The sequence below is a fragment of the Hemicordylus capensis genome, chromosome 13 (genome assembly GCF_027244095.1).
Source record: "Hemicordylus capensis ecotype Gifberg chromosome 13, rHemCap1.1.pri, whole genome shotgun sequence".
NCBI lineage: Eukaryota > Metazoa > Chordata > Lepidosauria > Squamata > Cordylidae > Hemicordylus > Hemicordylus capensis.
In genome coordinates this window covers 5,809,292-5,824,596 of record NC_069669.1, presented here as the reverse complement: position 1 = coordinate 5,824,596, position 15,305 = coordinate 5,809,292, and the positions used below count along the sequence as shown (strand labels likewise).

General features: G+C 58.0%; 1 protein-coding gene across 2 annotated transcripts; it reads right to left on the bottom strand.

Moving 5' to 3' along the window:
- Positions 1 to 1,177: 1,177 nt before the first annotated feature.
- SLX4 (SLX4 structure-specific endonuclease subunit) lies at positions 1,178 to 15,099 on the bottom strand. Of its 2 annotated transcripts, XM_053275929.1 has the most exons (13): positions 14,834 to 15,099; positions 13,374 to 13,539; positions 12,353 to 12,574; positions 11,032 to 11,216; positions 10,281 to 10,603; positions 9,018 to 9,273; positions 8,109 to 8,215; positions 7,536 to 7,682; positions 7,003 to 7,172; positions 5,035 to 6,812; positions 4,245 to 4,350; positions 3,364 to 3,813; positions 1,178 to 2,471 (listed from the first exon to the last, which is right to left on the bottom strand). In XM_053275929.1, exons 1-13 carry the CDS (start codon positions 15,018 to 15,020, stop codon positions 2,108 to 2,110), a joined length of 4,461 nt encoding a protein of 1,486 aa, XP_053131904.1. In that variant the 5' UTR covers positions 15,021 to 15,099; the 3' UTR covers positions 1,178 to 2,107. The 2 variants fall into 2 exon arrangements, with proteins under 2 accessions (XP_053131904.1, XP_053131905.1); XM_053275930.1 differs by lacking the exons at positions 12,353 to 12,574; positions 13,374 to 13,539; positions 14,834 to 15,099 and having other exon boundaries at positions 10,281 to 10,547; positions 11,032 to 11,200.
- Positions 15,100 to 15,305: the final 206 nt, after the last annotated feature.

Below are 15,305 nucleotides of genomic sequence, written 5' to 3'. Positions count from 1 at the left end.
AGAGGGTGGTACACATGAGCCATGCTCCCACCTGCCAATGGACCCATAGCTCCAGACAAGCCTGCGCAATCTACGTGCTACTCTCTGCACAATCGGGACTTCCAAGGCTGGACAGGAGAGGAAGGAGGCCAGTGCCCACCTGTGGCGGTCTTAGCTTCATACTGCTGAGCTGCTTAATTCTCTGGGCAGTGCCCAAGGGGCACCTGTTTTATCCAGATGGCCAAGCCTGGTCTTGGGAGGGGCTGTTCTTCGACAGCAGCCTCTCTGACTTGCTTCCCCTTCCGCTCTGTGAACGATTAGCAACGTCCAGGACGGGCACCTTTTGTGTGGCAAGGAGGACATTTCAGAGGGTGATACTACCCAGTAAGGGATGCCTGTCCTCCTGGCCAGAAGTCAGCTTGTGAACCCTGCACATGCGGTCTCTTTCAGGGGACGTACAGCAAATGCAAGCAGCAAAGGCAAAAGCTTCCCTTGCCAGGGTCAGGTAAACTGACACAGCCAACACACAAGTTCAGGGAGGAGAAGCTAAGAACACAAGAACAGCTCTGCCAGATCAGGCCCAAGGCCTATCTAGTCCAGCATCCTGTTTCACACAGTGGCCCACCAGATGCCCCTGAGAAGCCCACAGGCAAGAGGTGAGGGCATGCCTCCTCTCTGGGAAAAGTCTGGTAGCCTTGTTGAAACAGGCGTGACTGGAAGGAAGGAAGCCCCTCCCATTGCAGGGGATCAAGCAGGAAGTCATTTGCATAGTCCTGCCCCCAATTCAAGGGGGAGGGGCAATCTGCACACAGATCACCAGCGCCACTGAAGGAGAACAAATAGTTCCCCTGCTCTTTCTAGAGAAGGCAGGCGAAGCGCTTGTCCTCCCTGCAACTATTTTAAAAAGGAAATGAAGAGTTGACCTAGGCCAGTGTTCGCACAAGTGATGCGATGCAGGTGCTCACTCCTGAATGCCACTACAAAGCCATTCTCTTACTCCCACCCTTCTTGTAGAGAGGTGGGCACCTGCAATATCAGCCAGGACTACCTCAGCCGCTAGCCAACAATCTGGGCCCCTCATTCCTCCGGTTACTCTGGACCAGCTCAACGAGAACAGTATCCTGCCTCCACACCCTGGACCTTTTCCCACCCAAAAATCTCCACGTTGCAAGCCTCAGAACAATTCTTACAGGTGGCAGTTTTTACAAAACGCAACATTTTTATTTTATGGACAGATATATTAAACTCGCCCACCTAAGGCCTTGCTTGCATTTTGGAGAGAAGTTCACTCTGGTGGCGGAAAAGACAGAAAGACCTGCCCTGCCTGCTGACATCCGAGACCCTGGAAAGCAAAGGCCATGCACAGCCACACCTGAACCGCCCGGGTGACAGGACAGCAACATTCAAGGTGTCGGGATCGAGCAAGAGAAAGACCATCATGGCCAAGAAAGGGCGAGGAAGTGCCCCGGCAGCTCTGCTACTCTCTCCTGTGCCCACCCCTCAGCTGCTCCGGAAAGCTGCCTTCAACCCAGGAAGCACAGAAGCAGCAGCAGCCAGCAGCTTCCTCCCCAAGCAAAGCTCAGGCCCAGCACATGCCCCCCCCCGCCCCCCACAGGGAACTCCAAGAGCCAGGACAGCAGCCGGGCACCGAGTGGGCGCGCAGGCTAGAGCAGGGGTGCCCAACTGGGGGTCCTCCAGGTGTTGCTGAACTGCATGTTCCACTGGAGATCAGCAACACCTGACCTACATACCGAGTGGCTGCTCAGCAACATCCGGGAGAACCACCGGTGGTTGGGAATGCTTGGACTAGAGCAGGGATTCTCAACGTGGGGTGCCCAGAGGTTAATGGACTTCAACTCCCATAATCCCCAACCAAAGGCCACTGGGGCTGGGGATTATGGGAGTTGGAAGTCCAAGAACATCTGGGGACCCAACGTTGAGAATCCCTGGACTAGAGCAAAGGAAAGATGTGAAAGAGGGCAGAAGAAAGGGAGTGTGTGGGGGGGGGGAGGAGACAGAAACGGAGGCACTCACACACAAGACACACACACACACACACACGATAGAGACAGACAGTCATCTGGCTGGGCAGTTCAAGCCCCCAGCCCAGCCATGCTGCTGCCCTCCCTCACCGCCGCCTCCCCCGCTTTGTCTTGGGCCTCTGGTGGTGGTGGTGCTGCTGCTGCCGCTTCTCCCTCCGGGCTTCGGCCGTGGTGAAGGTGAGGCAGTGCGCGTCCAAGAAGTCCAGCAGCTTGCCCAGAGCAATCCGGATGCCGTTCTGCTTCAGCTCTGCCTGCAGGCCGGCCAGCTCGAAAGGCTGGTACAGCAAGATCTGGCGGCAGAGGGCTGGCGTGGAGCGGATGTAGTGCCGCACGGCCTCCAGCTTGGCCGCCTCCAGGGCCAGGGCCTGAGAGGCCGGGAGGCTCTCCTCCTCCTCCTCCTCCTCCTCCTCCTCGGCCTGGGTGCCCATCTGGAACTCAGTCAGAGGAGAGCTGGGGGAAAAGAGGGGAAGCCATGGGAGTCGCAGGCAGGCAGGCAGGCCCCGCCAATCCCCCTCCCCACCCTGTTGAGGCCACCCAGGAACACCAGCCAGGCGAGGCCATGGAGAGCACGTAGACCTGCTCAGGCCTCTCAGCCCAGGGAGCTGCTGCAACCACCAGCCCCTGCGCAGCTTCGGCCCAAGCTGCCCACTCTGCCCAGCCCCGCTGGCACCCCGGGGAGGGGACCGTGCTGTGTTGTGCCTTGCCTGGCACGGGATGGGAGCCTTTCAACAAGGCGACCAGACTTTAAGGGAAGGCCGGCACCGGGGGCTAGGAAGAGCAGCCCTCCCTGAAGGAAGGGCTCCGTCTCTCTTCAAAGGGACCTCCCAGCCAGGAGGAAAGTGTCGTCCTGTGTGGAGGGCAGCACAGCGGGGAAAGGCTCTCACACTGAAGGTGGTGGTGGTGGGTTGTTTGCTTTTGCCAAAGGGGCCCCCACTTGGAAAACAGTGATCACTGTGCTAAATGCTGGGGGGGGGGGAAGAGGATAAGTGGGGCTACAGTGCCCAGTGTTCCCTCTAACAGGGATGTTGCTGACTACAACTCCCAGAATCCCCAAGCAAAAGCCATCGCAGCTGGGGATTCTGGGAGTTGTAGTCAACAGCACCTGGGAGTCCCTGTTCGAGGGGAGACTGATCAGTGCCCCCCACCCCCAGCCAGGACACGCCCTTCTTTGCGATGCACCATTTGAACAGGCAGCTGCCGGTGGCTGTTCTCGGCACCCCCTTCGGCTCGCCCAGCCGCAGAGGACACCCCCGCCCGGCCCTTCCCGCTGCAGAGATCAAGGCATCCGGCTGCCTACATGGGCTTGCTCTGCCCAGGAGCCATCGCACTGCCAGCCGCTCACCTTGGACACCCCAGAGCCACATCGCTCCCAGAGGATCCAGTGGACTCCTGAGAAGCCGCGGGGACGGGGTCAGACGAGGGTCCTCCTGGAGCTGCTGCCGCTGCCTCCCTGGACCGTCCCTTTCCGGCTTGCGCACGGCGCCCCTTGGCCAGCTGCCCAAGTCCCTCGCCGCCTGCTCCAGACGGGCCCCTGCAGCGTTGGCGGCCATCCTGCCTCTCTCGCCGCTCCCGAGGCGGCTCAGCAAATCCCGGCGGCTGCGTCCGAAGCGTGCTGGAGGCCACTGCTGACCTGGGTGCCCTCGAGCCCGCCTTGGTGGGGCTGCCGCGCCGCCTCGGCTGGGCGGGCCCGGCCGTTCCCTCGCTGTCAGCCGCGGCCCTCGGGTGGGTGTATTGAAAGATCTCCTTCAGCTTTAATACCATCTGCCGCTTGGGGAGAGCGCGGACTCCAAACCTAGGAGAAGGCGGCCGAGGGTTAGGACTGCAGAGAGGGCCGCCATGTCCTGAGGAGACTTGTCCCCTTTGCTAAGCAGGGTCTGTCCTGGTTTGCACTTGAATGGGAGACTACATGTACGAGCACTGTTAACATCTTCCCCTGAGAGGATGGGGCTATAGCTCAGGGGAAGAGCACCGGCTGCCTGCTTGCTCGCAGCAGGTCCCGAGTTCCCTCCCTGGCAGCATCTCCCAGATAGGGCTGAGAGAGACTCCTGCCTGCAGCCTTGGAGAAGCTGCTGCCAGTCTGTGAGGACAACACTGAGCCAGACGGGCCAAGGGTCTGACTCGGTAGGAGGCAGCTCCCTCGGCTCCTGAGCAGCCTCCCGCTCCTCACCGGCTAGGAACTCCCCTCAAGGAAGAGGATCCGGCTTCCCCCCGGATGGCACCAACCTGCTCAGCTCCTTCTTGAGCTCGGGGGTCTCCATGATGGAGTAAGATGGCGTCGGGGTCCGCGCAGTTGGGAAGGGCAGTGACTCCCTGGCCGGGCAGGCCGGTTCTGTGGCAGAGCAAGGTGGGGGTGCCGCGTGAGAAGGCAGCAGGGCCTGGGCCAAGGAGGCCAGGCTGACAGCAGAGCCCTCCCTCGGGGCGCCACCCAGCACTTGATGGCTGCCCAGCCCAACAGAGGCCAGTCGGGCCAACACCAGAAAGCTGCTGCTGAGCCCCCTGCAGGGCTGTCTAACGGGAGACCCCCGCAGAGCACAAGCAACTTCTGGAGAGAGGAGAGCTGGTCTGGTGGTAGCCAGCATGGAGTGTCCCCTTAGCTAAGCAGGGTCTGCCCTGGTTGCATCTGAATGGGAGACTAGAAGTGTGAGCACTGCCAGAGATTCCCCTTAGGAGATGGAGCTGCTTTGGGAAGAGCATCTAGGTACCAGGTTCCCTCCCTGGCAGCATCTCCAAGATAGGGCTGAGAGAGACTCCTGCCTGCAACCTTGGAGAAGCCTCTGCCAGTCTGGGTAGACAATACTGAGCTAGGTGGACCAAGGGTCCGACTCGGCAGAAGGCAGCTTCCTCGCTTCAGGATTTACAGGGCCTCTCTCCCAGTCGCACCAGCTTAACACAAGCACAACCACCAACCTCCCTGGCCCTTGGACCCAACAGGTGAGCAGCAGCTGCAGAGGGAGAGCCTCCAGCCAGCCGCCAGCCCTCCCCAGCTCGCCGTTCAGAACAGGGACTTACTTACCAGGAGTCTTCTCGACGGGCTCTGCAGCAAACAGCCTTTGGGTGAGGGGCAGGACCTCACTGTTGTCCGAGTCCTCTCCGCTCCAAGCGGCCCAATCGTGGGCTCCGCACTCCGCCGACTCCGCCCCTCCACAGCCAAGCCCCGCTGCTCCACTAGCCACACGGCTTCCGCCACAGGGGCTTCTCGCGGGCCCAGGGCGTCGGCAGCCTGTGCTCTGGCAGGGGCCGGCAACAGTAGCTCGTGCCCTCTCCAGCTGTGTGAGGGGCAGGAGGAAGCTTCCGTCGCCCTCGGCAAGGGGCAGGGCCTCCTCCAGCATCAGGGCCTCCTGCTCCTCTTCACTGTCATCCACGACCACCACATCAGCCCCCAGCCCCGCCAGAGGGGAGCTTGCCGGCTTGCCACGGCCAGGCGAGGGTGGAGTCCGCCTCTTTACCGGAGGGCTCCCCTGGGTCACAGAGTTCCAGCCAGCCTTTGCCCTCTGGCCCAGCAGAGGAGTGTCCGGCACCAGCGTCCTCTCCCCTCCGCTCCAGCCGGAGCCCTCGGCCGGGCTGTCCTCGTCGTCGCTGCTCAGCCTGAGAAGCTGCTGGCCCTTGCCCTGGGGAGCTGCTTCCCTACAGACTAGAGGTCCCCCAGCACCCTCCTCCCTCGCGGCCTGGGGAGATGCCCTCTGGCTGCTGGAGATGGCTGCGGCCCGGCCAAGTGTCCCCACTGATGCCTCCGGCGGCGGCTTCCCCTGGCCTGGCCCCCCCTCGTCATCAGAATCCGACACCCAAATAAGGCTCCCATCCAAGGGTCCGTGGGGTGGGGCTGGCAGAGGGGCAGGACTGCACAGAGCCTGCCCTGAAGGCAGCGCTTGCTTCTCCTCGGCACACTCCAGCTGCTCTTCCTTTGGGAAGCCAAAGGGTTTCCCAGTGGTGCTCGGCGGGGAAAAGGACAGCGCGGGAGAAGAAGCACCTGAGGGTTTTCTGGGCGACGGCCCTGGGAGAGAACCGGGCTCAGGCCAGTCACCCGACAGAGCCCCGAGGCATTTCCTCTCCCCCAGCAGGAGGTCCTGGAGCCGGGAAGACTTCTTAGCCAGTGGCTCTGTACTGGGCTCCTGGGCGTCAGGGTACTGCCGGGACAGCTCGGAAGACGCCACCTGCATCACAGGAAACAGGCTTGCAGCCCCATCCCGACACTCTGGCTGATCCTCCTCCTCTGAAGTCCCCGTCAAATCGAGGAGCACCTCCGCTGCTGGCTCTCCAAGGGGCCTTGTTGCCCCTGCATCTTTTTGAGGTTCCCAAGGAAGCGTTCCAGGGCCCTCTTCCCTCCGGGCATCACAGACTCGGGAAGGTTCTGGGTCCCCTTTCCATGTTGCAACAGAGCTGCCAGTCAAGGGGTCTTTCTCCTCCTCCTCCTCCAGCTCCTTCCTTGGGCAGGCACCAGCACGGGACATCTGCCTCTTGCCCTCACTGCTCCCTCGGACCTCCTCCTTGGCCTCGGCTGCAGCCGCTTTGCACTGGGTCGCAGCAAACTCGTAGATCTCCTCTAGTTCCTGCTCACCCATATTCTCGCCCTGAGCTTCCTCTTCGTGGGCACACTTCGTCAAGGCTTCTGTTTCTTCATCTTCACCCATCCACATGGAGTTCAGGAGCGCCTCAAAGGACTTGGCTCTCTCTTCCTCACCACCACCACCATCCTCCTCCTCCTCTTCCTCCCTTCCACAGCGGCCTCCGCTGCCAGCCTGGCCCCGTCCACTTCTAAGCTGACACAGAGCAGCCAATTCGCGCACCCTAAATCTGCAACGACACAGCCACATGGGTGCCCCCTGCCCTCCAAATTCACCACAGAAAACAGGGGGCTTCTTCTCCAGTTCCAGCTGGGAGCGAGGGGTGGGGGGCTGGCTGGCACTTTGCTGAGATTTCCCACCCCCACCAAAACATCTAACCAGGAAACCGCCTGAAGCAGCAGCAGCAGCAGAATACAAACCTCGCAGCCAACGCGGCCACATCTGGCAGTACATGGAGAGGGACTGAGTGGTCCCCAGAATAGAGATAGTTCAGGAACGCACAAACGGCCTCTGCTGGTGTGTCACTAAGCAACACCCGGCGGGCCCCAACACACCCTTCTTCTGCCACTATGAAAGCTTTATGGTCCACCTGGAAGTAGAAGAAAAAAAGAAGCCTTGGGTCAGTGTCTCTGGGATGGCTACTAGAATCTGGCAGCTCCGTGATCGTTCAGGGCACACACCCCATGCAGAAGCCCTCGGCCAGCAGTGGAGGCTGCCTGATCCCACCTGCATGGGCCACGAGCCCACAAAAACATTTCTGGTGCCCTCCACGTGGGCTGCACGTTCAGCAAAGGAATGCCGGCCAAGAGCTTTCCTCCCTGAACATCCCTGCAAAACGGACTTGGCCCATCTCGCTCAGCATGGGTTGTGCTGAGTGGCAATGACTCCCGCAGATTTCAGGCTGAGAAGGGAACAGGGGCACCAACCACCCCACCGCCACTCTCTGACTTACCACTTCCATGAGCTCTGGGCACCGCGCGTACAGCACAAACAGGTGGGCATACAGGACCTCTCCACTGTCCACCTGGAACTGGATGTCACTCAGATGGGGGTTGTTGACCATCCCCCTGAAAGCAGCAGCCAGCGCGCGAAGGGCAGCCTAAAGAGGGGGCAGGAGAGGGAATGAGGACATCGGCCCGCTGATGCCAGCAGCCAAGCGCAGCTGGGACCCAGAGCCTTCACATCCCAGGTGGTCTGAAAAAGTGACCAGCACCAGCACAAAGCTGATGGGAGCTCTGGCTTGGAAACAGGCAGGCCTTTCTTCTTGGCCTACGTAGCCGCCCAGTGGCCAGGGGTCCAGGCCCACTCAGCCCTTTTCCGGTCCCCGACACAACAGACAGCAGCAAGCACCGGGACAGGGAGTTCTCTCTCTTGCATTCAGAGGGAGCAGCCCTGTCTATGCCAAGCAGCTGCTCAGTAATCATTTCCTTGCAACACCCTTCTCCCATCGTTGCTGCTCATGAATGAACAGGCTCTCAGGAACAAGACTTGGGGGTGAGGGATTCGAGTACATGACGGCCCTTACTGTTGGACGACAACTGCTAAGGGGCAGCCGCTCTTCCTCCTCCTCCTCCACTGGCCGGACCAAACAGCTCTGCAGGGCCTCACTAGGCAGCGGCTGCTGCTCCCATCCTTAAGAAGGAAAACAGCCCCCAAGAAACAGTTCAAACGTCTGATCTTGCAGCTGGATGCAGAGTCACCACTGCCATCACCAAGGGGCCAGATGAGCTGCAGGGAGGCCTCCAGAGAAGCAAGACGACTCACTTCTTTGCACACCTCCCTGTGACTCAGTACACCCCTTCCCTCCCACCCACAGGTCATGCTGGGCCGCAGAGGCACCGAGGTCAGCACAGTGTAGAGAGCGCGAAATTTTTCTCCCTTGTAACACTAGAACCAGAGGTCATCCCAGGAAACTGACTGCCGGGCAATTTAGGAACAGCATATAAGGAAGCCCTTTTTCATACAGCACATAATTAACCGATGGAATTCTCTCTGCCACAGGATGTAGTGACAGCCACCAGCCTGAGTGGCTTTAAGAGGGGCTTAGACAAATCCACAGAGGACAGGTCTATCAATGGCTACTAGTCTGATGGCTAGAGGCCACCTCCAGCCTCAGAGGCAAGATGCCTCTAAAGACCAGTGGCAGGGGAGCAACAGCAGGAGAGAGGGCATGCTCTCAGCTTTCACCTTTGGGCTTTTCAGACACATTTGGTAGGCCACTTTGGGGAAAAAGATGCTGGACTAGATAGGCCTTGGGCCTGATCCAGCAGGGCTGTACTTATGGTGTCACAGGCAAGACCCCAGCCCTGCCCCCCAGAGGAGGAACAGGGCTAGTGGGGACCACCCATTCAGGCCACCTCAGAAGGCCCACCAGGAAGTGTGGACCGGAGGCATCTCTCCAAGCGTCCCGAAGTGCTGCCCTGCCTATCCTCACCTGATTCCTCTACCTGCCGAACATCCCGTCTCCACTGAGTGAGCGTCAGGCCTTCTCCAGCCAGCTCCACAAGATCCTGCAGGGCCTCCGCCTCCTTCTGGCTGAAAGCCAGCTCCTCCCTTTGGTCCCCAGAGCCGCCATCTGGAAGCTGGCCACAGACTCTGCCCTGAAGGCGCCCAGCAGAAGCAGGGGCCACATGCTCTGCCTCTGGTCTGACAGTCCCCGAGGGTGGCAGACCCGCACCCAGAGCTGGCCTCTGGAAAAGGAAGACAGAGCACTGGTGGTACATTGCAGATCTATTCAGGACTGTCGCCAGCCCACCACTTGGTGGCGGAGATCATTCCTAGACAGGTAAAAATCATTCATAGACAGCCAATAAAATGTCACACACACACACACACACACACACACACACACACACACACACACACCCTGCCTCAACGGTTTCACCTTGGAACACCAGACGTCTACCCAAACCAAAAAGCTTCCAGCATCTCTCAAAGACGCTCTGACTGGAATCCTGGCAGGTCTTCGAGGGGATGGAATGACGAAGGGTGTCCTTTGCCCTGCCAGGCAAATTGGCCCACGGCTGAACTGCTTTGGGAACTTTTGCTGAAAGCGGTATATGTATATATACAGGTTCATCACAGTCGTCTCCTCTCCTCCAGGCTAAACAGACCCAGCTCCTCCGTCCATTCCTCAGAGAACCTGAACTCCAGACCCCCGCTACCTGTGCTGCCCTCCTCTGCACCTGCGCCAGTTTATTACCTGGACGGCATCTTCTAAAAGGGCGGTGCCCGGAACTGGACACAGCAGTCCAGGTGAGGAAGCGGGCAAGTCCAAGTGTTAAACCAATGCAAAGGATCAGAATGGAGAGTGGCTCAGGGGCAGAACACCTATCTGGCATCGAGGCCTCAGGCTCCACTCCAGGCATGGTGCTTCTCAACATGTTGCATTTCAGGGGGCAGGCCTGGGAAAGGGATCCCCCCTGCCCGAGGCCTCCAGGAGCCACTGCTAGCCTGAGCAGACAGGCTCGGGCTGGAAAGACCAACGGCCTGACTCTCTGCACGCTCAGCGCTGTGGACATCTATGTGCCAAGGCGTTTAAAAGCACACGTCTGCCTTACAAGGCGAAACTGGTGCCGGGAGGCTTTGGGCCTTCGGGAGCACAAGCAGTCCAAGTAGGGCCACAGGCAGGGCAGCAGGGGACGGGCAGCCAGGCAGGCACGAGAGCACCGGACTCCCCACCCCGCCCCCCACACACCTGATCTGACCTCTGCGGCGAAACAGAAACCCCGAGACGTGCAGCACAGAAGCTCCCGGGAGCAGCACACACTTCGGACAAGGAGCTGAATGCCCACAAGGAGCCTTGCCGGCCTGCGGCCAATGCCAAGCGCCTGTCCATCTGCCAGGGCCGCCCAGCCTCCAAGAGCCGGCTGGTGGGGAGCGGAGGGGTGCTGGGGAAGTCTTCCGTCTCCGAAAGCAGCAGTGCCACACGCTCCTCCATCTGCTCGCGGGCCTTCTCGGGGTCCTGAAGCAACAATGGCGGTGGCAGGTGGGGAGGGGGCTTCCCGCGGGTCTTTTTCTCTGCACAACAGCAGAAGACGTTGCAGTGACCATCCGACCGGCCAACCCACCCCTGCCAAGACAGCAGCCCTTCATGCCCCAGCTCCAGAGCCAGCAATTCTCAAGATATATGAAAGGAAAGAAACCCAGAAGCAGGAATTCTCCCCTTTGCTAAGCAGGGTCCGCCTCGGGGAAGCTGCTGCCGGTCTGTGTAGACCAGGCTGAGCTAGATGGACCAAGAGTCTGGCTCAGCAGAAAGCAGCTTCCTATATTCCTAAGAGCAACAGATGACCCACATCACCCATGAAAGTGACATGCAGATCATCAGAATCGCATGCAGCACAAAAGCCACAGGCGGGCCTTGGCTCCAGCCGCGTCCCAAGGGGCTCCCCACTTCCCCTGCAGTCTCCACCCTGCAACTCCACAGCTGAGCCACCGCCTGGACTCACCTGCTTTGGGGAGCTTCCCTCTGTGCAAGGAGCCATTCCGTCTCCCCTTTGCCTTCTCTTCCTCCAGCAGGGAGCGTGACATTGCCATGGCAACCATCAGGTCCTCGTCCAGACTTTCTATTTTGCCGGTCTTGGGCTTTTTCACGGAGGGTTCAGTGGAAGAGGAGCCTTTTCGCTTCTTCCCACTGAGCACAACAGGAGACACCCCCCCCCATTAATGGCCACTAAACCACAACACGTAAATTTTATTTATTTAACACATTTCTATACTGCCCTATATAATGTCTCAGGGTAGTTTATAATTTAAACAAACAGCAACTAAAACCTAACAATAATATAAAACAGGTTAAAGTTACCACAAATACAACTTTTAAAACACCATAAACTAAAAGCCTGATGAAACCGGTGTCTTTTCAAAAGTCATTTAAAAACAACCAGAGATGGGGAGATTCTGATTTCATTTGGGAGCACGTTCCAGAGCTCTGGGGCAACCCTAGAGAAGGCCCCGTTTTGGGCTGCCACCAAGCGAGCCGGTGGCAACTGCAACCAGACCTCCCCCAATGATCTTAATAGATTCATGAAGAAGAAAAAAGACAACTGTGGGGAGACATGATAGAGGTCTATAAAATCATGCATGGTGCGGAGAAAGTGGATAGAGAGAAATTCTTCTCCCTCTCACATAACACTAGAACCAGGGGTCATCCCATGAAATTGATTGCTGGGAAATCTAGGACCAACAAACAGAAGTACTTTTTCACACAACGCATAATCAACTTGTGGAATTCTCTGCCATGAGATCTGGTGACAGCCAACAAACCTGGATGGCTTTAAGAGGGCTTTGGATAACTTCATGGAGTAGAGGTCTATCGATGGCTACTAGTCGGAGGACTATAGGCGACCTCCAGCCTCAAAGGCAGGATGCCTCTGAGTACCAGTTGCAGGGGAGTCACAGCAGGAGAGGGGGCATGCCTCAACTCCTGCCTGTTGCTTCCAGCGGCATCTGGTGGGCCACTGTGCAAAACAGGATGCTGGACTAGATGGGCTTCCTTGGGCCTGATCCAGCAGGGCTCCCAGTTCTTATGGGTCAGCTTCCCAGAAGCAGCAGGCGGAAGCAACACGGAGAGTGAATGGACAGCTGGGCAGGTGACGGGGACCACCCAAGGAGCTAGGCAAAGTGGACGGGGGCACCACCAATCCTTGGGATAGCACTTGCTGTGCAACCCTCCTTCTGACTATCCACACAAGTGGGGATTGCTGCCGAACAGGTCTGCTCCTCCCGTTTCCATCACCCCTCACGGCAACACTGCTCCACCCAGCTCACCTCGGGGCTGCCAGGCAGCCGCTGCCAAGATCCAAGGCCTGTTGTCGCACTGCCTGGAGAAGGAGTGTTGGAGGGACCTCCATCTGGGAAGCACAGCGCTTCAAGTGGCTGCCTCGACTCTTGAGGGTGCTGAAGCCCTTTCCACAGATGGGGCATGCAGGGATGACCAGGCTGCTGGCAGGCTGCTGAAGGCCACGGACCCTCTCGATGTCATCCAAACAGCTGCAGCAATGAGAAGCGAGATTCCTTGAGCAGGAAGCTCAAGAAGAGGCAGAGCAGGAGGCCTGAGATGCTGCACTCCCAGGGCGGCCCTGCCAAAATGCACAACTTGTAAAGTATTTTTACTTTTGAAGTCAGAGATTTTTAAGCTCTCTCTAAATACACATTACCAATTCATAAACCAACAAAAAAGAGAGACAAGACATCCCCGGTAGCTTCTTCATAAATCTCAAGACGCAAAAGTTATTTTTGTAATTGCTCAGTAATTTAATCAAGAGTCATTATCAGTAACATGCAGTAGAAAACAACTCAGATAGCCACAGCTTTCTAGCACGTATCACTCGGACAACCCTTGGCACCAAACACACTTCTTGACCCACTGTCGTACATGCAATTGCTGGGTATTTATGTCTGTCTACTCCTGCCCGCCCTCCACCCTCTGGAGGACTGGACTCTGCAGGGTTTTGTTGAAAGCATAGCCAGGACGCTCACGGAGGTCACACAAGCAGTGTTCCCTCTAAGGTGTGTGCACATGCCTGTGCTCACACGTTTTTTGACGTCCACTTGGTTAATTTTACATCCTGCTCAGGTTGAATCAAGAAAGCCCCATTCTGAATGCAGGTGCATGCACACTGCCTTGATGCTCCCACCCAAATGAAAAAAAAATAGAGAAAACACTGGTCCCAAGTGGCCCCGCAGCATTCTAGCCAAAGTCTGCCCTGCTATATCACAATAAGTACTTCCTCCTTCTTCTGTAATTATCTAAGCTCGTCAGAGAAAGGGACCGTTGCAGGAGTCCCACCTGTTGACATGCTGCTCATGTTGGATCGAGTTCATGCTTGAGAGATCCTTCCGGCAGATCTGACAGAACACTAAGTCAGTCTCCTCCTGGCTTCCAGGGTCTTCTTGCTTCAATTCCGGCTGAACAACCTCGCCCAAAGCAGCATCATGGCATCCCAAAGGCTGACCTAGAAAAGAAGAGCGGTTGTGGGGAAGCTGCCATCATTGCTGTAACCTTAGGACATCTGCACCTTTCAAAGAATCTTCCTTAAATGGTTGCTGCCACCATTTCTTCCCACTAAGCTCACCTCAAAGGACTCTCATACACTAGAAGCATTTTGAAAGTTATGAGACGGGAATGACAATGGGATGTCAGCTGGTCTTGTGATAGCAAACATGACTTGTCCTCCTAGCTAAGCAGGGTCTGCCCTGGCTACATATGAATGGGAGACTAGAAGTGTGAGCACTGCAAGATATTCCCCTCAGGGGATGGAGCCACTCAGGGAAGAGCATCTAGGATCCAAGTTTCCTCCCTGGCAGCATCTCCAAGATAGGGCTGAGAGAGATTCCTGCCTGCAACCTTGGAGAAGCCACTGCCAGTCTGTGAAGACAATACTGAGCTAGATAGACCAATGGTCTGAATCAGTATTTGGCAGCTTCCTATGTTCCTATGATGGGAATGCAAAGCCAAGAAGATCCCTGAGGCTGCATCAGGTGGGGAACCCTTGATAAGCACCTCCTGCACAGGCCCTGCTGCTTTTTGACTTCACCCACATCCTGGGAGACCTGTAAAGTGTCCAACTCTAACAGACCACAAAATGAGTACAGTGTCATTTTATGGTAAGCCACACCACCCCTCCCCAGGACTACACGACAGCTGCATTTCCTTTGGGCCACAACCCCCTCCCCATCTCAGCCAGTCCTTCCGTTAGGCATTCCCTGAAAAATATCTCTACTGGAGGAAGCACCAGTGAGCTGAGGCACAGCGAGCGCTGCCTAGGAGCCGCTTTGAGAAGCACTTGCAGGGCTATGTCAACCCCTCCCTCCCCCTCCTCCTCCTCCTCCTCTCAACCTTCCTCCTCTCCCCCTAGAGACTGAGGCAGGGTGAAGTACCAGGCAGCAGGGGCCACTCAAGGAGTTTATGGGGGCTGGGGAGGGACCCTAAAGGGACTTGTGCAAGCCTGCTCAACTCCAGCCCTCCTGCAGATGTTGTTGGCCTACAACTCCCATAATCCCTGGCTATTGACCACGGTGGCAGGGGATTATAAGAGTTGTAGTACAAAAACAGCTGGGGGAGCCTAAGTTGAGCAGGTTTAGACTTGTGCATGTGCGGGGGGGCGCTTACTTTGTGTGGGCCTGGGACAGATTGCCGATCCCCCACCCCGCAACCCTGCTAGGCAAGCGGGACGGGACGGGACGGGACGGGACCTTCAGGGGGCCAAAAGAGATCTACCAGCCCCACCCACCGACCGACTGACTTACTTAGTGGGCTTCCGGGGCGCGGCGGCGGCTTCTCCTGGGCCGAAGCCCCCTCGCGGCCCGCAGTGCGACCGCGACCCCCGCGCCGCCGCCCCAAGCGCAGCTTTGGCAAAGCCGCCTCCGCTGCCAGAACCTGGCCCTTGGCCTTCGCGCCACGGACCTCGCGGAACTCGTCCTCGGAGTCGCCCATGGCCGGGCCAGGCGGCGGCGGCGACGGGGCCGCCACAGCAGCAGCGACAGCCCCGCCTCATGGGTAGGTAGACCATAGAGGCAGGAAGGCGAGAGCGGCCCGCGCCGGCGTACTTCCGTCGCCATGGTGACGCAAGGCTTCTCCTGGCCCAGCGCCTTCTGGCGACTCTCCCCGCGAGCAGCAGCTGCTCCAAGCAGCGCGGAGTATTTTTACACCATGGAGAGAGGCTTTTTGTGTCTTAACTGGCCTTGCAGTATGGAACATGTATTGTCTCCCTTGCTAAAG

Excerpts from the sequence above, each read along its gene's own strand:
- SLX4 (XM_053275929.1), bottom strand. The coding sequence starts at position 15,020 with ATGGGCGACTCCGAGGACGAGTTCCGCGAGGTCCGTGGCGCGAAGGCC. Across the intron at positions 9,274-10,280 it reads CGCCGCAGAGGTCAGATCAG|AGGCCAGCTCTGGGTGCGGG; the intron begins GTGTGTGGGGGG and ends TTCCTTTTCCAG. Across the intron at positions 4,351-5,034 it reads GCCCGTCGAGAAGACTCCTG|AACCGGCCTGCCCGGCCAGG; the intron begins GTAAGTAAGTCC and ends GCTCTGCCACAG.